Below are 25,868 nucleotides of genomic sequence, written 5' to 3'. Positions count from 1 at the left end.
GACTATCAGTTGGGGCCCCCCATCTCCTTTCTTTCTTCTCCCACCCAGCCCCTGTCCAGTGATTCTCCTTTGCCCCCATCCCCCTCCCATTTATGACCACCTGCCTGCCCTCTTCTCCCCCCAACATCCCCCTTTTTCTTCTTGCCACCCTGCGTGGTTTAAGTCTTTTTTTAAATTTACCTCCGTCCCAGCGTCCACATCATTTCAAATCCCTGCCCACCTCTAGTCTTCCCTCCCTTCGTGAGTTCGTTCCTGCAAAGTCCCGCCCTTGAGGAAATGACGTCAGAAGGCAGGACTCTGCGGGAATTAACTCACGAAGGGAGGGAAGGCTAGAGATGGGCAGGGCTTTGAAATGACGCGGACGCTGGGACGGAGGTAAATAAAAGATTTAAACCCCAAGGATGGAGTGGTATGGCGGCACAGCGGCGCCCCCCTGCAGTGCTTACCCTGCTTACTGGGTTTGACCGGCCCTGCTGTCGGGTCATACATTTGTGTGGTGCTGCATAAAGTTGCTTTTATCTGCCTCTGGCTGTGAAGATTTTTTGGTTGGTCCACTCCTACTTCTTGGACTTCTGTCTGGATTATACATAGGGTTTTTTTTACCTTGACCTTTGGATTTTGTTTGGTGTTTTCTGAATTCTACAGATATTTACATTAATGTCCTCTGGACATTTTGCAGATTTAAATAGCCTCTCTCTCCAAGGTTGGTGCAAGGGTATTTGGTGCTCTAGGAAAACAGCCAACCTTACACCCTCCTCCTTTCAATTAACATTCAGGCCCTTGGCTCCTTCCCTGATATTTCAACAATTCAACAATCATGATCATACTGAACCCCCCCCCCCCAAACAAATCCTGTCAAAATTCTTAATTGGACATTATATATTACTTTGCTTTGTACATATGTGACCGTCTTTGAGGAAACTGGTCTAAAGTCTAATGATTCACTGACTTGTCTGGCTGTCAGGATCTAATGTTTTCTTTTCACTGCAGCTGCTCTTTGCCAGCCCACAGAAGCTGCTACTCCAGGTGACTGCCTAGTCTTGCCTACTGGTTAAGCTGGTCCTATCTATCTCTGGTTCTCTAATTACCCCCCCCCCCCCCCCCCCACACACACACACAATGTGGGTGAGCCTCCCCTGCATGCTTCCATTGAAATTATCAACACAGACTATGGGTAGGATATATCCATGTAAAGGCCATGGGGGGTGGAGGTGTAGAAAGCAGCACAGCACCACTATCCAAGAAAGGGAGGTGGTGAGCTGGGGGAAATTCTTGTGCTGTACAAGTGAAATTGATGCTTGCATGCGGAGGTGTAGGGGGAGAAGATATACAGTTCCCCTCCCCCACAAAAAATACACCAATGCATTTCTATTAGAGAAGTTCAAACAGCTGCAGATATAAACCCTGATTCACTTTAACACAGCAATTAAGGAGCTGCACCTTTCAAATGTAATGCCATCTCCTATTCACAGCACGCACAGAGAAGCAACACAAATATAAATAAACACACAGAAACATGCATGCACACACATACAAACGTGCATGCACTGACACACTCACTACAAATGCACACATTCATACCAGACAATGCATACACATGAACAAACAAAGCAGATACAGGTACATACAAAAGACACACACAGGTTAGAAAGAATTCCATGTGCCATGCTCTACATGCTTTCCCCACTTGTTTCTATTGTTATGGGGACAATTTTCAAAAGCCATTTACCTGGGCAAATTGGCTGAAAACTTCCCCCTTTTTTCTTTTCAGCTCTTCCTCTTTGTCCCTCTCCCACTTCCCAATGTGAGGGTTCCAAGTTTAATCTGGCCTTGCGGCTGCAGACACACCATACAAGACTATCTGTACTTCAGGAAGCAGGTGAAAGCTTGGCTCTTCAACCAGGCCTTTAATGGAAGAAGTAACTAACTCATTAGACTTGGGCTTCATATACTGCAGCAAGACCTGTTTATCCACTCCTACCCTCGCTGAGATAATATTTAACCATCTCTCTGACCTCATGTGCAACTTTCTTTAAATCAGTCACCTTATTTTCTAATTCTTCTTACTCTCTTACGTATCTATATGTTCCATCTTTGCTTTACCCTTCACTATCAATTAAAATGTTCTATTACGTATTGAGTTGACACTGTAAGTAGTAGATTATGCCATACCTTGTATTGTTATTTGAATATTTTTACCGCTGTAATTGCCTATTGCTCATGTTTGATCTATTCTTACTGTACACCGCCTTGAATGAATTCCTTCAAAAGGCGGTAAATAAATCCTAATAAATACTGCAGCAACAGCGGCTCTCTCTCTCCAGCACAGCCCTGCAACAGCAGGGGGCCACCCCCAAGTCGTAACTGCAGCTGTCTCTGGTCCCATGAATATATTGGAGGCAATTGTAGGACAGGGCTCCAATGTTTAGGTGCCATATTTGCACACGATAGTGAACCTATTTTATAGAACACTTCCACATGTGTTTTTATGGAATCAAACATATAAATGGCGAGTGACCGTACTCACCCGCAAATGCGCAGTAGAGACTTCCCTCTCTGTCCCGCCCCCCGCGTCAATACGTGATGACGGGGCAGGACAGAGAGGGAAACTGCGCGAAGGGGAGGAAGGGAACAGCTGCCGTCGCTACCGCTCCCCCCCCGAGGTCGCCGCTGCCGCCGCCCCCCCTCCACCTGGCCCGAGCACTCTTTGGTATTGAACTTACATCGCCGACACGCAGCAGGCAGATCAGCTGAGCTCCCATCGGCCTTCCTTCCCTGCCGATGGGAGCTCTGCTGATCTGCGTTTCAGCGACGTAAGTTCAATAGCGAAGAGAGGGCCCGGGCCGGGTGGAGGGGTGGCGGCGGCGGCGACTCCGGGGGGACGGACGGACTGGTAGCAGCGACCTCGTGGGGGGGGGCTGCAGCGGCGAGGGGAGGGGGCCTTGCAAAAACCCCATACTAGCCCATTTTAACGGGCTCAACGTCTAGTCTTAGCATAAAATGGAACTAGTGCACCTAAATGTAAGCATGCACAATTATACCAGGCACCAATGAGCACACCTAAATGTGCCGTTTATGTACTTAACTGGCAATAACCTGTGTATATGTTGGCTCCACCTATGACGCGTTCATGCCCCTAACAAGTGCCAACCAAAGGAACAAAAAACAGAGAAACTAGGAAAAGTATTCCAGAGAAAACAAACTAATATGTCAAATTGCTATGATTCCAATTTAGAAGGATTATAACACTCCAGAAGCAGGCAGGAGGCTCCTGTCGAAACGTTGAAGAGATAGCTGCTTGTTTGCGGCATCAAATGTGGATTTTCACTCTCTGCGTCGAGTCCTGTAAACTGTGAAGGTGGACAGCTGTTTCTTCTTTTGAAGCTAAGTGATCTTTTTTGATTGCATTTTTTAAAAAGTTGTTTTGGTTTAAAGAAGAAAAATGCCTGGTTAAGTTGCACTATATAAGGATAAATGATTGAAGATTGCGGGCTTATGGTTGAGGCCTGAAATGGGATGGCTCATAAGTAGCCTAATAACTATATATATATATATATATATATATATATATATATATATATATATATATATATATATATATATATATATATATATATATATATATATATATAGTATGAAACTGATATTCATCTCATTTAGGAATTAATTTGTCTTATTGGTTTGTTTTCTGTGGAATACTTTTCCTATTTTCACTAATTTTTGTTTCTTTCAATATTCCTTGTAAGTCTGGGTCTCCTAACAAGTGCTAAGCCATTTTGGCACATAAATTCAGAACGTGGTTAGGCACACTATTGACATTTACATGCGTAAGTGTACAGTTATCCATGTGAATGGCAGTATCCTGTAAATTTAGGTGGCCTGCTATAGAATGAGGGGGATGCAAGCAGGAACTTCAAGGGTAGGCACAAAACAAAATCCTTGGCTGTGAATAAATCAAGGTGTGAGATCAAAACAGGGTCTATGGTAGATTCACAGGAAAGAAAATGGATGGACATTTTGGTCGTTAAGTTGGCCTACCTCTGCTTCACTCTCTCAAACCAAGCCAAGCCAAAGAAACACACAAAAGAAAAAAAAAAACGGATATTACACTTTTGTCTTCTAAGCTTCTAGGAGCCGTAGGGGTTGAGCAGAAGATGTAGGACTGAGAATGGAGGGAGAGGCATCTTTAATCTTCAGCCTGGAAAGACAGCAGTTCCATCCCAAGGGGCAGAGGCCTTGACCTTTGCCATCATCCATCCGCCTTGGGGAGGAGCTGAGGATGTTGGAGGATGAGGGGAATCAGTTCTTCTGGCCTCACTCTACTTTACAAGATTTTCAGTCAGCATAGGCCTCATGCCTAATAAATGGTTGAGTTGCCTCAGTTCAAAGATAGCTGGGGTAAGTTTTAAGCACTGTCCACTCTCAGAACTGACAGGACATTTTACAGAATGGATTTCTATTTATCCACTAGCTCTGAGAAAATCCCACTTAAAACTTCAGCTACTGTGAAAGCTGCTCAGATAGACAAACAAGGTAGTGTGTGGACTCTGCTGCACTCTTCTGTTAACAGAAAATATATTTATAGGGACCTCTTGTCCTTATGGTTTTATGATTTTACACTTTTTATTGATGACAGAGCACAAATGTACAGCCTTTCAGATGCTGCAGTGAGTAAAATGAACAGACATGATAACACAAGAATGAACCACGCTGTCGTCCAATATATATGTATGTACTAGCCATTGAGCCCGTTAAAACGGGCTACTATTGGAATGGGGGTTGTCCAAGGCCCCCCCCCCGGAGTCGCCGCCACCCCTCCACCTGGCCCGGGCCCTCTGTTCGCTATTAATTCAACTTACATCGCCGCAGCACGCAGATCAGCTGAGCTCCCGTCGGCCTGGCCTTCCTTCTCTGCCTGTGTCCCGCCCTCGTGTGACATACCGTCGGCGATGGCGGGACACAGGCAGGGAAGGAGGGCCGACCGGAGCTCAGCTGATCTGCGTTCTGCGGCGATGTAAGTGGAATTAATTGCGATCAGAGGGCCCGGGCCGGGTGGAGGGGTGGCTGCGGCGACTCGGGGGGGGGGTTACCGGTGGCGGCGACCTCGGGGGGGGGGGGGAGCGCAGTTTCCCTCTCTGTCCCGTCCCCATCATCACGTATTGACGCGGGGGGCAGGACAGAGAGGGAAGACTCTACTGTGCATTTGCGAGTGAGTTCGGTCACTCGCCGTTTATATGTTTGATATATATATATATACAGAGAGAGAGAGAGATAAAATGACCTGCCCCCCTTCTTTTTTAATTTACCTTATGCCCCCCATCCTCCAACGTCCAATAAGAACAGCACAACAAGTGGAGTGAAACTGTACTCTTTTGGTTCCCTCCAATTTGTCCATATGGTTTAAAAATCTACATTTTGCTTGACCCCCCCCCCCCCCTTCCCCACACAAGTGTTTCACACTCCCTTCCAACCCTGAAAGGAAAAAAAACTGTCATAGGATTGCTGGTGTTGTTTTTTTACTGTATGAAAACACATCTCCAGGATAAAAGAAGAAAAAAAAATAGCAGCAGTTGCTAAGATACTATATTAGCGAAAATGGTGCAGTTAAAAAGTCAGCATTTTGCCGACCACTGCCGGCCTCGAATTTCAATGCTGGGCTATGTCCTGGCTTCCATACTGAATTTCCGGGTTTGCGGATACTGTTTCTAATTTATGGGAAAACCATGTTAGTCCGATGTATCAAAAATGACAGAGGCCAGTGGAACATTATAGTGATGAAATGGACTCTTGTCCTCAAAGGCCTGAATCTCAATAAATTAGTCACACACCAATACCTGGACAAGGGAACTTCAGCAGGGGGAACACTTGACTCAAGGCTCTCAAGGCTAAGGTGATTCATCTAGTTCAGTTTGGGTTGTTCCAACGTGAACAGTTTACCAACTGCCAATGGAGATCAACTGACATACTTGAATATACATTTCCTTAAAAATAAATCCTAATAGTTCACAAACAAGCCCTCCAGGATGCTCCCAGGGAAGCCCTATGTCAGTACCTGAACTAGGCTTGTAAATGTACAGCGTAGAGTATCCTGCATCGGGATGCGATCCTTTTCACTCTAGTGGCTCTCCACTATGATTGCTCTAGTAATGCAATCCCAAAAAAGCGTCTACTAACCAAGCTTCTGGGCAATAGTCTTTCTGCAGATGGAAACATTTTGGAATCTCTCTTACTCCTAGCTGTCCTTCCAGATCTTTAAAGCAGGGGCGTAGCCAGCCTTCCGTGGGTGAGGGGTCCAGAGCCCGGGGGAGGGGGCACATTTTAGCCCTCCCCCCGGCGCCGCCCCCCACCGCCGAAATTGCCGCCCCCCTCCCACCGCAACCCCGCCGCCGCTGCACCCTACCTTTACTTTTGCTGGCGGGGGATCCCACTCCCCGCCAGCCGTCTTCTTCTTAGTCGCTTCCCGCTCTTCAATTTGTTTGCTGACGTCCTGCACGTTGTACGTGCAGGACGTCAGACTCAGAGAACAGAACTGTTCTCTGAGTCTGACGTCCTGCACGTACAATTACGTGCAGGACGTCAGCAAACAAATTGAAGAGCAGGAAGGACTGAGAAGACGTCGGCTGGCGGGGAGTGGGATCCCCCGCCAGCAAAAGTAAAGGTAGGCGGCGGCGGGGGCGGGTTCGCCGGGAGGGGGGTCCTGGGGTGAATCTGCGGGGGCCCCGGCCCCCTCAGGCCCCACGTAGCTACGCCACTGCTTTAAAGGGGTAATTCTATAAGGAAAGCACCAACATTTTGTCAGACCGAGCTTCCTTTCACGACAATATTCCTGAAGAGAGGATCTGAATCCAGACTCACTTCTTCAAATCCACCTTTAGGGCATATAGGAATGCAGTACTCCAAAACACCTATCAAAAGTCAGCTCCCTCAAAAGCAGGACTCAAAGAAAAAAAGACACAGTTCAACTTAGTCAGGCCTTCAAACACCGTTCAGCTAGCCAGGCTTTCAAACAAAGTTCCGCTAGCCAGGCGTTAAACACAGCCCACTTCAGCAAGGCCTCAAAACAGTTCAGCTTGCCAGGCTTTAAAGATCCACCACCCTCATCTGTCAACAATTTACCTTTTGACAACCACCCTCCGGATCTCTCCTATTATTCTTTCCTTGTTACTCTGGGCTCTTCTAGAAGTCACTCTTGTTCCCCAGTAACTTCCTCTACCACCTCCATCTCCCATTCCATCCCCTCATTCTCCACCCCCTCACTCAACACCCAACAGAAAGGACTTAACAAGGACCTGGGGTTCCTAGCCCATTATAAACCATAAAGCTGTATGTCTCTGTTGATCACCCCACCCCTCACCTATCCACACCCATCCTGTTAGAATATCAATGATATGCTTTGATGTCCCCATGCATACCTCCTACCCACCCCCATCCTCCCACCCTGTCAGACTGTCATAGTAATGCTTGAATGTTTTCACTTATATACACTGTCAGCTGGCACATTTGCTTATTTCCGATCTGAGGAAGAAGGGCAACCTTCGAAAGCTAATCAAGAAATGTATTAAGTTATGTCCAATAAAAAAGGTGTCATCTTATTTTCTTTTCCATGTTTTATTTTGTTTGATTTCTATAGATTCTACATGGAATGTTGCTATTCCACTAGCAACATTCCATGTAGAAGTCGGCCCTTGTAGATCACCAATGTGGCCGCGCAGGCTTCTGCTTCTGTGAGTCTGACGTCCTGCACGTACGTGCAGGACGTCAGACTCACAGAAACAGAAGCCTGCGCAGCCTTCTACATGGAATGTTGCTACTATTGGAGATTCTACATGGAATGTTGCTACTATTGGAGATTCTACATGGAATGTTGCTATTCCACTAGCAACATTCCATGTAGAATCTCCAATAGTATCTATTTTACTGTCATAGTAATGCTTGAATGTTTTCACTTATATACACTGTCAGCTGGCACATTTGCTTATTTCCGATCTGACGAAGAAGGGCAACCTTCGAAAGCTAATCAAGAAATGTATTAAGTTATGTCCAATAAAAAAGGTGTCATCTTATTTTCTTTTCCATGTTTTATTTTGTTTGATTTCTATAGATTCTACATGGAATGTTGCTATTCCACTAGCAACATTCCATGTAGAAGTCGGCCCTTGTAGATCACCAATGTGGCCGCGCAGGCTTCTGCTTCTGTGAGTCTGACGTCCTGCACGTACGTGCAGGACGTCAGACTCACAGAAACAGAAGCCTGCGCAGCCTTCTACATGGAATGTTGCTACTATTGGAGATTCTACATGGAATGTTGCTACTATTGGAGATTCTACATGGAATGTTGCTATTCCACTAGCAACATTCCATGTAGAATCTCCAATAGTATCTATTTTACTGTCATAGTAATGCTTGAATGTTTTCACTTATATACACGGTCAGCTGGCACATTTGCTTATTTCCGATCTGACGAAGAAGGGCAACCTTCGAAAGCTAATCAAGAAATGTATTAAGTTATGTCCAATAAAAAAAGGTATCATCTTATTTTCTTTTCCATGTTTTATTTTGTTTGATTTCTATTGATAAAAAAAAATCTTTAAAACAAGAAGTCACTCAGAACCTAGAGCAAATCTACTATGCCAGCACTAACTTCCAAAACAAGGATCCTACCTAAATATTACATTTATCGGGAAAACTGAACAAGTCAAATGACTACAGAATGCTACATAAAAAATTCATGCTAACAGAATACCTCAGTCACACACATGGAAGACATATGCCAAAAACAGAAAATCTGACCACAAACTAGAAACAGAAATTAAACCAAAACCCCAAGAAGCCAGACCTTGCATGTAGTACAGCATCAGAGAAACAAGAGAGGAATTTCTCCCTATGCAAAATATAAAGATAGCACATGTCAGGGATGGTGTTAGGGGGGTGCAACTAGGGCAATTATCCTTGGCTCCCTGGCTATAGAGAGCCCCAAGCCTGTCCGAAGCTGAATACAGCACAGCCTGGTAATAGGCTTTAGGATCCCTTCCCACATTTCCGCCCTGGGCCCCAGCCATGTCTAACACCAGCTCTGGCAAGATGTACATTCCAAATCTGGCATATTCTATTACAATGTCTGTAATGACATAGTGATATATTAAAGAAACCGGACAGGAATTTTCCCCCAGAAGCTTTTTATTATATTCTATTACAAAACAGAAAATAAAATTATTTTTCTACCTTTTTTCTTGTCTGGTCATTTTATTTTTCAAATCATATTGGCCCCAGTCTCTGGTTTCTGCTTCCCTCTGTCTTCTTCTTAACTCACTTACTACAGTCTTCTGTCCATTTGACATTTCTTCTCTCCATGTCCACCATCCATCTTCCATCTATGTCCCTATATTTCCTTGTCCAGCATCTCTCATGTTTGTATCCTCACCCCCTGCATCCCTATGCCCCCCCATGTCCAGCATCTCCCGTGTTCCTATTCTCCCCCATGTCTAGTATCTCCTCTGTGTCCATATACCCCCCCCCCCCACCATGTCCAGCATTGTCTCTCTTTTTCCCATATCCTCCCTCCAATTATCAGGTATTGCCCCTCTGTGTGCATATGCCATCCCCATACAGCATCTCCCCTTTATGTCTCAGTCTCTATGCTCCCACCCAATGCCTATCATCCCCCTCTATTTCTATATACCAGCCTGTGGCCAGCTTCTCCCCTATCTCCTTCCCCCACACCAATGTGTCCCTCTCCTCTCTGACCCCACCCCATCCAGCTTCTCTCCCTCTCTCTTCCAGCATCTGGTTCTTTCTCTCACTGTGGATTCAGCATTTGACCCACTCTTCCTTCATTCCCTTGGTACAGCACTTCTCTCCCTTCCCTCCAGCCCTCCACATCTACACCACCTCTTTCTCTTCTCTCCAACCCTCCCCCTCTACAGGTCCAGCACCTGTATCCCTTCCCTCCAACCTACAGCCCCCACTGCAGGTCCAGCACCCCTTCTCTCTCATCTCCAGCCCCTCCTTGTAGTTCCAGCACCTCTCTCCAACCTCCCCCCCCACCGCAGGTCAAACACCTCGTACCTCTCTTCTCCCCCACTCTCTGCAGGTCCAGCACCTCCCTCCAACCCCACCCCTGCAGGTCCAGCACCTCCCTTAACCCCCCCTTGCATGTCCAGCACCTCCCTTCCCTCCCCTGTGACCACCAGCCCCCCCCCCCCCCCATTTGTATCTCCAGCCCCTCTCTCCCTTCCCTGTGACCTCCAGGCCCCCTCTACAGGTCCAGCACCTCGCACCTCTCTCCTCCCCACCCCACCCCACAGGTCCAACTTATCGCACACCTCCAGCACCTCTCTCCAAACCTCCCTCCCCCACAGATCTGGCAGTGGTACCTCTCCATCCCTCAACCCCCACTATGGCGCTTTTAATCTCACTATCGGCACTGCCTGGCAGCAATTCAAACAGGCCTGCTTCGGGGCCTTCCCTCTGCTGCATCCCGCCCACTGTGATGTGACTTCTTCTTTACGCGGGGCGGGACGCGGCAGAAGGAAGGTCCTGGAGCAGGTCTGTTTAAAATGCTGATGGGCAGTGCTGGTAATGTAAGATTGTAAGCATGTCAAAGCGCCATGGCGGGAGTTGGGGGAGGGAAAGGAAAAGCACCGCTGCTGGACCTGGGGGGGAGTGAGTGAGGGATGCTGGATCCTGTGTGGCAAGGGTGCACCATTTCTGGGTGGGCCTGGGGTGAAATTGGGTGGGTCCATGGCTACACCCCTGTGGCCAACCACTCTTGTGAGATAGATGAAACGTTACTCCCAGAAAACCAATATAGGAGAGCAATTCCAGAAAGCATGAAAAAAGCTAACCTGGCTTCCCTGACATTTAAGATAGATAGAGGAAGACAACACTCCCATATGGTATGCTTGTCACAGAGTGATATAGTCTCGAAAAAGCACCTGAAATTGACATTCTTGCAAATCAGCTGTAAAGGAAGTGGATGGAATATGAGCAATCACCCGGCCCAGGTCTACATTCACCTCAGTTCCCCAATCCTCACGCCACCTCACCCACTCCTCCCATTGAAGCAGTCTACTATGAAGTTCCGAGACTGACAATCTGTCCCCTGAAGGGGATTCCAGACAAGTGCATAGGGTTTTGCTATAATGTGAAATAAGCCCATTTTTGCAAAGAGAGGTAATATAATGGAGTAACTGGTGCTAAGCAAAAATATCCGTAGGTCTAGAAAAGGTGGTCTGAAGTAGATCAGTACATAAGTACATAAGTACATAAGCACTGCCACGCTGGAAAAAGACCAAAGGTCCATCAAGCCCAGCACTCCGTCTCAGACAGCGGCCAATCCAGGCCCCAAGAACCTGGCAAAATCCCAAAATTTAATAACGATCAATGGATCAATGTAAAACTCAGTAAAGTGCCAGTCGTTGTCAGTACATGAGCTAAACACTGTGCTCCACCTCTTTCCCAACGAAGAAAAACTGCTGAATCCAACCCTGGAAGAAAATCCAAATGACCCCTAATAGGAAGAAGATCAGAAATATAAGGATCCTGGTTCCATAGATGCACTATGTCCCTCCAAACCACATAGAGCGGAGCCAAAAGCAGACTCCGTTTCAAATGCTTGGGAAGAGACTGAGTATTGGCAAGTAAAAGATACAAAGGAGATCATAGAGCCAAAAAATCCTGTTCATATAAAATTGGAATGTAATCATCAGTATTACAGATCCAGTCTTTTAGATGATGTAACAGACAGGCTTTATTGTATCACCCTAATTCTGGCAATCACAGACCACCATGAGACCATTGCAAAGAACGCAATTGAAGCTTCAGTCTCAGTTTCCTACCCTGCCAACAAAAGCGGGTCAAATGACGGGACAGGAGCTTAAGATCCTTCTTAAAGAAGTACAAGGGGAATAATTGCAATACATACAACCACTTGGGGAAGAGCGACATCTTTTACAAACTAATTCTCCCCAATAAAGATAATAAAGGTAAAGAATGCCATTGTAAGAAGCGTTCCTTAGTAAACAGTAATAACTTTTGCATGTTAATGCGATATAATTTGGAGACATCAGTGGTCAAATAAATACCTAGATATTTAAAACAACCATCTGCCCACCCTAACGGAAATTGTCCAGCCCACTCTCGCTCCACGCTTCAGATGTTAGTAAAGCTTCTGATTTAAGATAGTCTATTTGAAAACCTGAGAAATCTTCAATAATCCTGCATACATTCTAGCAAGGCTGTCAAAGAAGCATGGGGGTCAACTAGATCGACAAGTAAATTGTCCAAAAGGGCAGCTATCTTAAAAGAAGACTGCCGTAACTGAACCCCTTTAATGTCCAGATTCAACTGAATGTCTCGAATCAGCTGATCAAGAGTCAAGACAAATAGTAGAGGAGACAAACGTAAGCCTTGGCGATTGCCGTGAGCAATTGTAAACAGATCTGACTGAATTTCATTAATCCACGGCACTGCCTGAGGCTTGGTGTATAAAATTTGGACAACCTGCTGAAAAAAGTCTGTAAGGCCATAAGCTGCCAACGTAGCAAATAAGAAATACTAGCGTACCTAATCAAAAGCTTTTTCTGCATCAAAGCTCATGAGTATAGATGGCGTATTTTGATGGACCACCAATTCCAAGGAGATCAGGATCCTATGTACATTCTGGACAGAGTATTGGCTTTGCAAAAAAACAACTTGAGGGGCAGCCTCCAATTAAGGAAGCACACGAGAGAGCCGGTTGGCCATAATTTTAGCAAGCAAATTTGCCTTAAAGTTAATAAGGGAGATTGGCCTATAAGATTCAACTTGAGCCTGATCCCTCCCCAGTTTAGGAAAGGCTAAAATCTGAGCTGTGCATAAAGTATCAGTAAGCTCGATTTTAGCCACCATCTCAGCAAACGCCGCCACCAAAGGGGACGCAATTTCTTCCTTTAACAGTTTATAAAATTCCACCCTGCATCCAACAAGGCCCAGAGTTTTATAGGACTTACTTTGGGCAATCGCTAATGTGACTTCATCCTCAGTGATAGGAGCATTTAAGAGAGCCCGATCTCATTGGGAAATAGTAGGTAAATCTAAAAAGTATGCAGATAAGTAGTACCCTCTAAGCCTAAATCCAAGGGTTGTGCATAGATTCCCTCATAGAAGGGCCTGCTGGATCTTTGGTCTGTCTCAGTACGGCAACGCTTATGTTCTTATTATTCAAAAAAGAAAAAATGAATGTATATCTATCTATCTATATATATTATTCATGTTATATATATGTGTGTGTGTATAACTCCAATAAGTAGATATACAAAAATAAAAATCAGCAGAAGGGAGAAGTATCACCACTGCATAGTTCCCACATGAACTACAACTACAACTCAGGGATATGTCTCAGAATATGTCCAAAGAAAGAGACCCACTGGATCTAGCAGGAGTAAGGTGAAGTATCCGGGCAGGAATCCATGAGGGACCACAGGGATCCAATGAAAAGTATAACTGAAAGGCACAGCCAACAGTGGACCCCCCCCCCCCCCAGCAGAGGACTGTAACAGCTGACCATAGCGCGGGACCTCCAGGGGTCCACAGAGGCCTAGGTAAAAGCAAAGTATCACAAAAGTATCCATCTTAGTGTTTTTCAGTTTTTCAATAATGTAAAACTTGCTACAGTATTAAGGATATTGTATGATTTATTTAGTGTTTCCTTCTTAGATGGTAATGAAATGTATTTAAAACTCTGTAAGAGCACTCCTTGCTTGTTACCCTAATTACAGTAACTGACTATAAATGAAGAGTTGTCCTAGGGGTGGGAAGACTAAACTAGATCCTGCAGTGCCTGCTAGATTCTATCTATTAATGCTGTGGTACAAAGTTTTTAAAACTAAGTAGAAAAGACTATGGAGATTAGTTGATAAAATTGCTTTTTATATTTTTATTTTGGCTAACACTAACCTACAATTCCTCCTTTAAACCCCAATCTTTAAGTTCCCAAAGCACAAAGCAAAATAGTGATCACTTACCAGAGAAAAGTCCTCTTCTCTCGTAACTTCTCCGAAAGAAAGTTCAGTGGGACCTTTTCTCTTTATATAGTTTTGAATCTAAGGGGCCTTTTTTAAACAAGCTCTTTGAAGCTGACTCCGCAACCTATGCAAGTATTCTGCCCCAGGGTAAAATCTGGAATTTTTAGCGTGATGGAGAAAGGTGCGGAAGAGCTACTCTAATCAGCGCCAACTGCTGCCCATCGCGTCATGTGACCTATAAGCCCTCTCATGCATGGAAAAAGAATTACAAAATTAACCCCACCTCCCAGATATATAAGAAATGAGGCATGTGTATGGTTATCAAATTCTTTAAGCTTCTATCATTTGCCATGGTTAGAAGCAAAGCACTGGGATAGACAGTTGACTGGTAATCCTTGTGTTCAGCTCCACAAGATTCAAGTGTCCTGCTGCGTTGACCCTAAAGAACAGAACACTCAAAAACAGTCTTCGTGGATGTTCTGTGCCATAGTGAATTATAGTGTCATCTCAACCGATTACATCGTCACCTTCCATAATAGGCCAGCTAGTTCCAGGAAGCACAAAGGAACAGCTCAGAAAATGCTGACACCTGACTGAGCCCCAGCAAGGCTGGCAGGGGAAGTGAGATCCTGACATGAGGGTGAGCAGCACCATGTAATACAGGGATACACATCTGACACTCAAGGACAGTTGTCGCAACAAACTTAATATGGCCAACAGCATGGACCTAGGAACTTAAGACAGAGGAGAAACGTGGTCTGAAAATTTACATATTGTGACTAGGTACAGGCTGTAACTAAACATGTCCACAAGTGTGTATGTGTTATCTTCAATTCCACATCTGCTGTGCAGCCCTCATTTTGTTGAAAGAAGCTGGAGGGCAGTGCGGTTGTTACACAGAAAGGGATGCAGCTTCTTACCCTGACTCCATCTGTGAAGACACTGGATGAAACCTTGCAGGGCAAACAAGTCAGTAGGTGTGGCAGACCCCCTTACATTTTAGGTGCTCATCCAAGGAGGCACCAGATCTTGAGGCTGTGGAGGAAGCTGTTTTGAGAAACTGGATTCCAACCAACTTTCCTTTCTGCTTTTCCCTGGATTATTACGGAGGAATTGCCAGACAGCCATCTAGAAGGTGGGAGTGTTGTGCCACTCCAGCTTTCCTTGCAGCTCAACCTGTCATATTCCCTTGACACCAGCTCACCCCTTCCTTCCATTGGAGGACAACAGTCTCAGGGGGTCTCACTGCTGATTGCACTACAGAAGGTGTTTCAAGAAAGTTAAAGCAAAGAAATATGATAGAATTACTCCACTATTGATGAGGTTACACTGGTTGCTAAAGTGGCTTGTATAAATTTTAATAATGCCCTCCAGCGGGAGATGGTGGAGATGAAAACTGTAATGTAATTCCAACATGCGTGGGATAAACACAAAGGAATCCTGTTTAAAAGGAGTGGATCCACCGGTAATTGGGAAGCAAAACCAGTGCTGGGCAGACTTCTACGGCCTATGCCCTAATCGTAACTGAATAGATATGGATGGGCTAGAATGTAAATTTTAGTACAGAATAGTGCTGGGCAGACTTCTACGGTTTGTGCCCTGAGAATGACAAGGACAAATCAAACTTGGGTATACATGTAAAGTATCGCATACCATGTAAAATGAGTTTATCTTGTTGGGCAGACTGGATGGGCCATACAGGGCTTTATCTGCCGTCATTTACTATGTTACTGTGTGTGTGTGTGTGAGAGAGAGAGTTCTTTTCACACTATCATTGCATGCATCTAAATGTTCATGAAGTTGGCATTGTTTACTCAAATTTCTGTCTAGTAGAGAATTTAAACAAAATTAAACAAAACTAAGCTCTGGAATGCTTTCCTTTTATATCTAAAAAAACCCATCATAACACAGTAGGTGACGGCAGAAAAAGACCTGTACGGTCCATCCAGTCTACCCAAAAAGATAAACTCATATTTGCTACTTTATATGTATACCTGACCTTGATTTATATCTACCATTTTCAGGGCAGACTGCCTCCCAACCACTAGCCCCGCACCCCAAACACCGGTGCTGCCACTCAATCTCCGCTAAGCTTCTGAGGATCCATTCCTTCTGAGCAGGATTCCTTCATGTTTATCCCACGCATTTTTGAATTCCGTTACCGTTTTCATCTCCTCCACCCCCGCAGGAGGGCATTCCAAGTATCCACCACTCTCTCCGTGAAAAAATACTTCCTGACATTTTTCTTGAGTCTGCCCCCCTTCAACCTCATTTCATGTCCTCTAGTTCTCCCGCCTTCCCGTCTCTGGAACAGGTTCGTTTGCGGATTAATACCTTTCAAATATGTGTATCATATCACCCGTTTCTCCTTTCCTCCAGGGTATACATGTTCAGGTCAGCAAGTTTCTCCTCATACGTTTTGTAACGCAAATCCCATACCGATTTTGTAGCTTTGCACCGCTTTCTCTGTCAAATTCTACCATTTCCTTCTTTTACTGATGTCTACCCAATGTTATTTCCTAATTGCATGGTATTTCATATTTTGACTCAAGGATAGCTATATTTTAACTATACTGCAGGTCTGTCCTTATTCAACTTAGGCGATCCATGATTACCTTGTAGTTCATAGGGCAGCAACAGATGCATTTCCTTGAAACATGTTCCTATCTTAGGAATCTCAGCCTTGTTACTCGCTTGTGTTATCATTCCCCAGCTCCATTAGTTCCAGATGACACTGGCTCAGAATTCCACTAGAAAAATCTTTCATGTTTTCAGTTACTGCTCAGTAATAAGCTTACTGTGAGGTGCAAATTTACATATCTGAGACAAATTTCTTCATATATGAGTTTTCGTCGGGCTATGAAAACTTTATTTTGCGAAGTATTATGCTAATGATAATTAAATATCATTTTAGCATCTAATTTAGTTTTAATTCTGTAGCCCCTGGCGTATGTGCCAGTCTTAATTTTGTATATGTCGCTTAGAACCTAATATTAGGAATTAGGCGACAGACAAATATAAATAGAACAGCCTGAAAATAAACTGATTCAGGATCTAGTCGGTACAACCTGCTGCTTTCCTTTATCGGGATTTCATTCCAGCGGTCTAGCGCTGGATGGTACCGTGACACCTGACCGCTGCTTCTCATCACTGCGGCTCAGTAATCCTCCATGATATCAGGATTCTGCCTGAGGTCTCACCAGCTTACCACCCCGCTGTTCTATTATAGAGACTTCCTCCCTGCTCCACAGCGCTCCGGTCATGAAAATAACCACCTGATAATTCTACAACAGCAGACCCTTTCTCTCCTCTCTATTGGAACGGTGACACCCATTCACCGGATACTTTCGGCCTTCAAGGCTGAGCTCATAAGGGTTTGGTGGTAAACCGGGCAGACAATGAAGTCTTAAAGGATTTCTTCTCAGCTTCTCCACTGTCGCCCATCCTTTCATGCACTCTGCTTCACGAGATTTGATTAAAAGCAGAATATAAACACACACACAAATACACACACTCCCTGGAAGACAGAAGTGGATTAAAGCCACTGGGGACAAACAAAAAGGAGATTAGTGAGGACCTACTGAGTCTCTGTCCTGGCAGACAAAAAAGTAATTGTTTCTCTAAAACCAAATCAAAAACTAAAAAAAAATAGTTAGGGAGGGAGAGGGAGAGCTACAGATACTGCATAGGAGGAAGGGAGATTGAGAAAGTCAAAAGCAATGAACACAGAGAGATACAGAAAGAAAGAAAGACAGACAGAAAGATACATATAGAAGATGAAAAGGAAAGAAAAATCAAGAGAATTAAGAAAGGACATTGGAAGAAAGAATGGAGTGAGAAAGATGAAGAGACCTGAAAGAAAGGAGTGAGAAAAATTACAGCAGAAAGCGAGAGAGAGAAGAAAATGGAAGACAGAGCTGAAACAGTACGAACAAGAAATAAACAAAGGAGAATAAAAGGGACAAAGTAAAAGAACTATAAAGCTGAGAAGAGCAACATAAGGAAAGGGGCAAAAAGAGAAAGAGACCCAGGAGAGCTAACAGAAAAGGCTGAGAAATGTAAAAAAGAGAAACAGAAAGCAGGACGCAAACTGCTAAGAAAAGGAAGGGGGGAAATGTCAAGATAACAAAAGAAAAATTAAGAAAATTGAAAAGAGTTAAAAGAGGAAGAATGATAAAAGGCCACAAAGCAAATGAGGAGACTGAGAAAATCAAAGTGGATGAGAGGGGATTTCTACAGCACCTATTATTTTCACAAGAACCCCTGCTACAAGCCTGGAAACACTTTACTGCAAGGGTCTTCCTACACCTGGATGTAAAAATCCTCTGGTGATATCTACCTGTTATCTAAAGAACTTAGGGGTGCTTTTACAAAGGTGTGATGCAATCTGGGCTTAGTACGTTCTAACGAAGGACTTTCTCCAGATTTCCTGTGGCTTTAAAGTTGGGCTTTTTCTTTTTTTTTTCTTTGCAAGTTATGCACTAATGTTCCCATGAGCATGCAGCACCTGCAAAAAAGTAATGAAGGAACACTTGCCTCCTCTTATTTAGGAGGTGCTAAGCACTACTGCATTAACTTTGCATTATCCGGGTAGTTGGATAATGCCCATATCACACCCACCTCTAAAGAAATATCTATATATCTAATTAGTATGCAAAAATAGGCAAAATTCTGCATAAGAACATAAGAATAGCCATTCTGGGACAGCCCAATGGTCCATCTAGCCCAGTATCCTGTTTTCAACAGGCCAAGCCAGGTCATAAGTACCTGGCAGAAAACCAAATAGTAGCAACATTCCAAGCTACCAATCCCAGGGCAAGAAGTGGCTTCCTCATGTCTGTCTCAATAGCAGAGCATGGACTTTTCCTCCAAGAACTTGTCCAAACCTTTTTTTTACACTAACCACTGTTACCACATCCTCCGGCTACAAGTTCCAGAGCTTAACTATTTGCTGAGTGAAAAAATATTTCCTCCTACTTGTTTTAAAAGTATTTCAATGTAACTTCATTGACTGTGCCCTGGTCTTTGTACTTTTTGAAAGAGTAAAAAATTGAATCACTTTTACCTGTTCTACACTACTCAGGATTTTGTAGACCTCAATCATATCTCCCCTCATCTGTTTCTTTTCCCAAGTTATAGAGCCCTAACCTCTTTAGCCTTTCCTCATATGAGTCATTCTATCCCATTTATCATTTTGGTCTCTCTTCTCTGAACCTTTTCTAATGGCACTGTATCTTTTCTGAGATAGAACAACCAGTACTGAACGCATTACTTGAGAGGAGGTCGCACCATGGAGCGATAAAGAGGCATTATAATATTCTTGGTCTTATTTACCATCCCTTTCCTATATAATTCCTAGCATCCTGTTTGCTTTTTTGGCTGCCGCCACACACTGGGCAGATTTTTTTTATACCCCGCGCTTTCCCACTCATGGCAGGCTCAATGCGTCTTATATGGGGCAATGGAGGGTTAAGTGACTTGCCCAGAGTCACAAGGAGCTGCCTGTGCCTGAAGTGGGAATCAAACTCAGTTCCGCAGGACCAAAGTCCACCACCCTAACCACTAGACCACTCCTCCAATGAGATCTAGATAATGTTTTTTTTTGGGTGCTCCTAAGGTGGAGCCTGGCATCCCATAACTATGATTTTGATTATTCTTCCCAATGTGCATCACTTTGCATTTATCCACAATAAATTTCAACTGCCATTTGGATGCCCAGTCTTCCAATTTTCTAAGCTCTTCCTGCAATTTTTCACAGTCCGTATGTGTTTTAACGACCTTGAATAGTTTTGTGCATTCAGCAAATGTAATCACCTCACTTGTCGTTCCAATTTCCAGATCATTTATAAATATGTTAAATAGCTCCAGTCCCAGTACAGATCCCTGTGGCACGCCACTATTCATTGAGAAAAATGGCTTTTATCTCCACCCTCTGTTTTCTGTCCAATTACCAATTCCTAATCCACAACAGAACATTGCTCTTTAATTTTCAACTGGCTCACCTTTATCAACATGCTTATTCATGCCCTCACAGAAATGAAGGAAATTGGTAAGGTAAGACTTCTCCTGGCTGAATCCATGCTGACTCTGTCCCATTACACGCTATGTGTTCTGTAATTTTATTCTTTATAATAGTTTCCATAAAGCTAATTCTCTAATAGCATGTTACTACTACTAATCATTTCTATACGGCTATTAGATGTACACAGCTCTGTACACATTATATGTAGGTACTTTCTCTGTCCCTAGTGGGCTCACAGTGTAAGGTGTTCTTTGTATCTGGGGCAATGGAAGGTTAAGTGACTTGTCCAGGGTCACAGGGAGCCGCAATGGGAATCAATCCCAGTTCCCCAGGATTTCAGCTCACTGCATTAACCATTAGGCTACTCCTCTGCTCCTCTAACTTGCTTGGTGGTAGCCTGTTTTCCCGCACTAAAGCCGCATGAAGTAAAAGGGCCCTAAGTCGGAAAGTGAGTACCTGTATGACTGAAAGATGCACAGCAGCAGAAAGAAACAGGCAAAAATTGAATTTCTAGAGATGATTTGTTCAAGATCAGGCATAATGTGTAGCATTTCAGCCTCATTAGCTTTCTGGGTCAGGCCTCTGCCACCTAATAAAAAGAAGGTCCAATCCTCACAGAGTGTGCAACAGGAAAAAGGAGTGAGGTCATAAGAAATTAGGAAACCAAGCACGTAGTATCCAAAGTCTTTATTGCTTATCACTTTTGAAGGCCTATTGCTGGAGTCTTTCTGCAATAGGCCTTCAGGAAATGACATTATTCCTTAGTCAGCCCCCCTGCAACTTCAATTCATGAGTTCTTCGGCTCTCTATTTCACTTGAAACCACTTATAGTTACCTCCATCCATTTCTTTGGAACCCCCTTACCCCTGCCACCACCCTTCAGTCCTTCAAGGCCCTTGTTAAAACTCTCCTCTTCTGCCCATACCCACCTAGCTCCCTTCCACCCCTCTGCCATCTCTCCTTTTCCTGTCCCTCCTCTTTAGCCCCCCCCCTCTGATTTATTTTTCACTTATTCTTCCCCACTTCATCAGTACTGAATTATTGATTAGTTTTGTTAACTACTTAGAGGCAGATGCAGCAACCAAAAGTAAAAAAATCTAAATCGTTAAAGTCCCTAATGATTTTTAAAAAACGAAGAATGCACCAAAAAAAAAAGTCACATGCTCAGATCGGTATTGAAACGTACAATGTATCAAAGAATCACAATACACATCGGTAATCGGCCCCTAAATCATGCGCAGAGCAGCCAAGCGTCAGAAGGAGGCGGGCCTAGGCCAGGGAAGAAGAGACGTCATGGAGACTCTGGACCAACACAACAGATCTTTCTGCCCGTGCAGCGCTTCAGAAAGAGGTGAGAGGCGCTGCTCGGGTCGGTAATAGGGAGGGGGGTCTCGGTGGAGGGGGGGAGCGGCGTAGTCGACCTCAGGGGGGGCAGCGGGGGCGGGGCACGGGGCGGAAGAATGACGGGAGGCGGAGTTAGCTTTTGCAAAGCAAAAGAACAGGAAGGGAGGGGGACCGGGGCTGCTAGAATTTCGCTTTCTCGTGGGGGGGGGGGGGGGGGGGGAAGTGGCGGACAGTGGGGAGCAGCGGGGGGGGGGGGGGGGGCATGGCCGTCCATACAGGACGCTCCTGATGAGCGCCCCTGCCCCCTCCCGATCCTTTTTTTATTTTTTTTTATTTGATGTGTTTTCTGACACGTTTTCTTTAAGTTTAAACACAGCTCTTTTGGACATATGTAATGCTACGTCCTTTGGACCAATCACAGCGCTTTTAGCTCTGCTAATGCGCTGGGATTGGCTCAAAGTTTGTTTATTTTTTCACTTTACTATTTTTCCTGGCACAGAGCTGTCCTAACGAGAGGTCCAGACCTCTCGTTAGATTTCCTGCCTTTTTCCTGCGTAAAGGCAATCGGAAAAGGTTAGTGCATCTCGTTTCAATGGGGTTTTTACACTAATTGCTCATCTCCATTCCGTTTTCGTTAGCTGCTAGCTTCCTCGGTAAAAGCCCTTTGATGCATGCAACGGATCAAAATTTCCTCGTTGGAGGGTCATTAAAGGCTCATTAAGCTTTAGTGCATCTGCCTCTTAGTCATCAGTGATTGGATCTATTTGCAGTATATCTACTACTAATCAATTCTATAGCACTACTAGATGTCTCCAGCACAGTACACAATATATGTAGGTACCTTCTCTGTCCCCAGAGGGCTGACAATCTTTTGTACCAGGGGGGGGGGGGGGGGGGGGGGGGCAATGGAGGGTTAAGGGGTCCTTTTACTAAGCTGCGGTAAAAAGTGACCTGCGATAGTTTTGGCGCGAGTTTTTGGCATGCGCCGGGTCAGTTTTTACCACATCTGGGAAAAAGGGCTTTTTTTTCAATGGGCCGGGAAAAGGGCCTGCAAGAAAACTGAAACCAGTGCGCGCCTATTTTTACGGCCTGTATAGCGAGTGAGCCCTTACCCTAGATCAGTTGGTGTCACGTGGTGACCAGTTGGCGCGTGCCAACTACTGATTAACGCTGGAAACACCTTGCGAGGTAGGTATGGACGTGCACCAAATCCAAAATTTGCACCCGGGAGGGGGGGGGGGACGCTAGCCTGGTGGTAGTCTCGTTTTGGCACGCGCGTAGAGCCTATCACATCTTTGTAAAAGGGCCCCACAGTGACTTACCAAAGGTCACAAGGCCCTAAAGTGGGACTGAAACCCCAGGTCACTAGGATCAAAGCCCATTGCACTCACAATTAAGGTTACTCCTCCACTATCAAATATGAGAAACAAAAAATAAAAGTCCTCTAGTTCTACCACCTTTACATCCATCGTGTGATGGTGGTGGCATGGCAAACTAGGGCACCCCTGGCCGGATACCTTGCATCCACTCCCTCCCCCTCCCCCACACACAGCATTTTTTGACCAGTTTTCGAGGTTAAAACATAATGAGCAGGCAAAGCGAAACCTCTGAAGATACAGAAGGCTAAAAAGACTGAAACAATATGCAGAGAACCCATTTACAATGAAAGTACCATCATATTACCTGAGAATAAGATAGTATTACAAATTAAGAAAAGGCTATACCCCTTCTTGAGAGGCAATGAGGTACGGACACTCAGGTTCATGAGAACCCTTTTCCAACCCAGAAGCATCACTATAACAATATCTGCAGTGAAAGGTGTCCCTACCCCCCCTCCCACACACTCTTCTCTCCATGCAGTAAACATGCAATGTGGATTACCTACCCATACAGACCGTATTTGACAAGGGGGAGCAGTCGTGGATCATCACCTCGCTCTCATTGCACTCCTTCTGGCAGGGTGAGCAGGGTGAGAAGCTGCTGGCCTCCTCCGAATAGAAACCTTTGGGACAGGCCTCGCACTCTGTGTTCCTGAGCGAGCTGCACGCCACACTGGCCCCGTAGCCTTGACGGCAGACGCGACAGGGAAGGCACTGAATGGTTCCGTTGAGCACATGCCGATAGTGCCCCCTGGTGCAGTCACAGGTGGTGTCCACGGAAGGGGTACAGGCAGATACCATCTGCATTCGTTCTGGACACGTTCTGCACGGCTGGCACCGCCCAGTGGTGCTGTTGACAGAGGAGAATGTCACACCTGCAGGCAGAGCAAGCGGTTAATTAATGGATTACAGATTAGGAAGAGGGAGCAAAAATGTATTAAGTTAGCACTATGCTGGGTTACCGAATAGGTCCAAGTCACCAAGATTGGGAAAAGCCAGTTCTGTTTAACTTACGGAGGTGCGACCGTGCTAGTTTTCTTGGCTGGCATTTCTCAAGCCAGTCCTGAATGGCTCCCTAGCCAGTCGGGTTTTCAGGATATCCACAATGAATATTCATGAGATAGATCTGCACATTCTGGAGATGGGGGATGCAAATCTACTGTATGCACATTCAGGGCCGGTTTTAGGCAGACTGGGACCTAGGGCAGAAATTAAGGAGGGGGCCACTCCCCCAATATCCCCACCTACTGCCGCCACATATAAGATAACTTTAAATGACTTGGCACACAAAACACAGACAGGCCTTCACCAAATACAGAACAAGAGATCAGAAATTAGAAAAATGGAAATATGAACACCAAAACATGGCAAGTACTGCATCAATGAAGAAATAAAAACAGAAATGCACTTCCTTTTTGTATTCAACCCAATTGGTAGCATCACTATGAGCCCTGTGTCCCCCCCCCCCCCCCCCACACACACACACTTTGGGCTTGCTGTGGCTAGCAGGGATCCCCAAGCTGTGCCAGCTGAAGACCACCTCCTCTGGTTCGGCTGCCAAAGTTCTCCAAGCTCTGCAGCTGGTGGCTGTGTCCTCAAGCTGATACCGCCGGCACTGCTGCCCACCCCCCACCCCCACGCATGCTCAGTTTTCATGTAGCAGGATGGAGAGGCCTGGAGATCCTTGCCAGCTCAGGTATTTATATTTTCCATTGAGGTGGGTGGGGGTGGGGGGGAGGGGCAGGAGGCAGGCAGAGAATTTACTGCCCAGCCAGCCCCCCCCCCCCCCCCCCCCCCATCTGGCTATGCCAATAAACACAATATAACTTTTCTCTACCTTTGTTGTCTGGACATTTTATTTTTCCATCATGTTGGTCTTAGTTTCTCCGTCTCCTGCTAATTCTCTTTCCACCGACTTTTGCCCATTTGTCTTTTCTACTCTCTCCTGTCTTGATCTACTTCTTCACTACACCTGTCTCTGACATATTGATTCTTCCCTTATCTATCTTATCTCCTTTTTTTCTTTTCAGCCTCTCTAGTCACTCAAACTTCACCTTCTTTCTCACCCTTCTCCTTCTTTTAACTTTTCAACTACTTTCCATAGTCTTCTCTCATTTCTTAGCTGTCCCATTTCCCATCATTCCTTCCCCAGCCTGCTATTTCCTTCCATCTTTTATCTACCCTCTATTACTACATTTCTACCTCTGTATTCACTATGCTCCTCTCACTAATTATCTTGCCATCCCTTCCCGGCCTGTCTCACATGGTTCCGCCATTTCCACTATTTCCCCTCCCTCTCCACTGTTGGAGCCCAATATTTCCTCTCCCTATCCTCCCCCCCACCACCACCACCACCACCACCACCATGGCCTAACATCTCCCTGTCCCTTTTTCTCCACACCCCTATCATCTTCCCGTCCCATCTCTGTACCCTCCTGCCCCCCCTTCATGGTTAATCATCTCTCTTCCTCTCTCTCCCCTCCATGGTCCAACATTGCTCTTTCACTCTTTCCAGCTACTGTTGTTCCCCTCCCACCCTATCCTACATAAGCCAGCACCTTTTCCTACCTCCTCTCCAGCCTCTCCTTCCCGGGGTTCAACATCTTTCTCTTTCTTCCCAACTAACCTCCCATCTAGCATCTCTTCCTCCTTCCCCACCACTCCTGAGTCCAATATCTTTGCTCTCTCTTCTTTCCCTCCACCCCATTGCTATCTCTCCTCCTCTCCTGTTCCCAGGCCCATCATTTCTTCCTCCACCATCCCCTCTTCCTGGTCTACTTTAAAATAGCTCCAGGGGGCCCCTGTGGTCCCCCATCTCTTCCCCCTTCTTGCCACTCCGATCTGAGGTATCCCTTCCTTTCCCATCTGCCTTACATCGTGTTTTGTTGATAGGAGATCAGTGGCAGCTTTGGTGCGGCAGTGATTCTGATATGCTGCCTGTGACTGCCCTGGCGCAACTCAATTGATAAATGGGCGATAACAAGCACCAATTATTATTTATTAGCATTTATCATTAGCATTCATTTACTGCCTTTTTGAAGGAATTCACTCAGGGAAGTATACAGCAAGAATAAGTCAAACATAAGCAATAGACAATTACAGCTGTAAAAATATTCAAAC

The 25,868-nt window shown here is 45.2% G+C and overlaps 1 protein-coding gene across 1 annotated transcript in view; it reads right to left on the bottom strand.

Annotated features, from left to right (window-relative positions):
• LOC115460033 (tumor necrosis factor receptor superfamily member 16-like) overlaps positions 1-25,868 on the bottom strand; it is a 163,041-nt gene that overhangs the window by 64,094 nt on the left and 73,079 nt on the right. The window contains exon 3 of the mRNA XM_030189890.1: positions 23,255-23,623. Coding sequence (XP_030045750.1) covers positions 23,255-23,623 — 369 coding nt within the window. The remainder of the gene's footprint in view (positions 1-23,254; positions 23,624-25,868) is intronic.

The sequence above is a fragment of the Microcaecilia unicolor genome, chromosome 1 (assembly GCF_901765095.1).
Source record: "Microcaecilia unicolor chromosome 1, aMicUni1.1, whole genome shotgun sequence".
NCBI lineage: Eukaryota > Metazoa > Chordata > Amphibia > Gymnophiona > Siphonopidae > Microcaecilia > Microcaecilia unicolor.
Note: the sequence above shows the minus strand (reverse complement) of the source record. Positions and strands in the feature narration are given on the sequence as shown.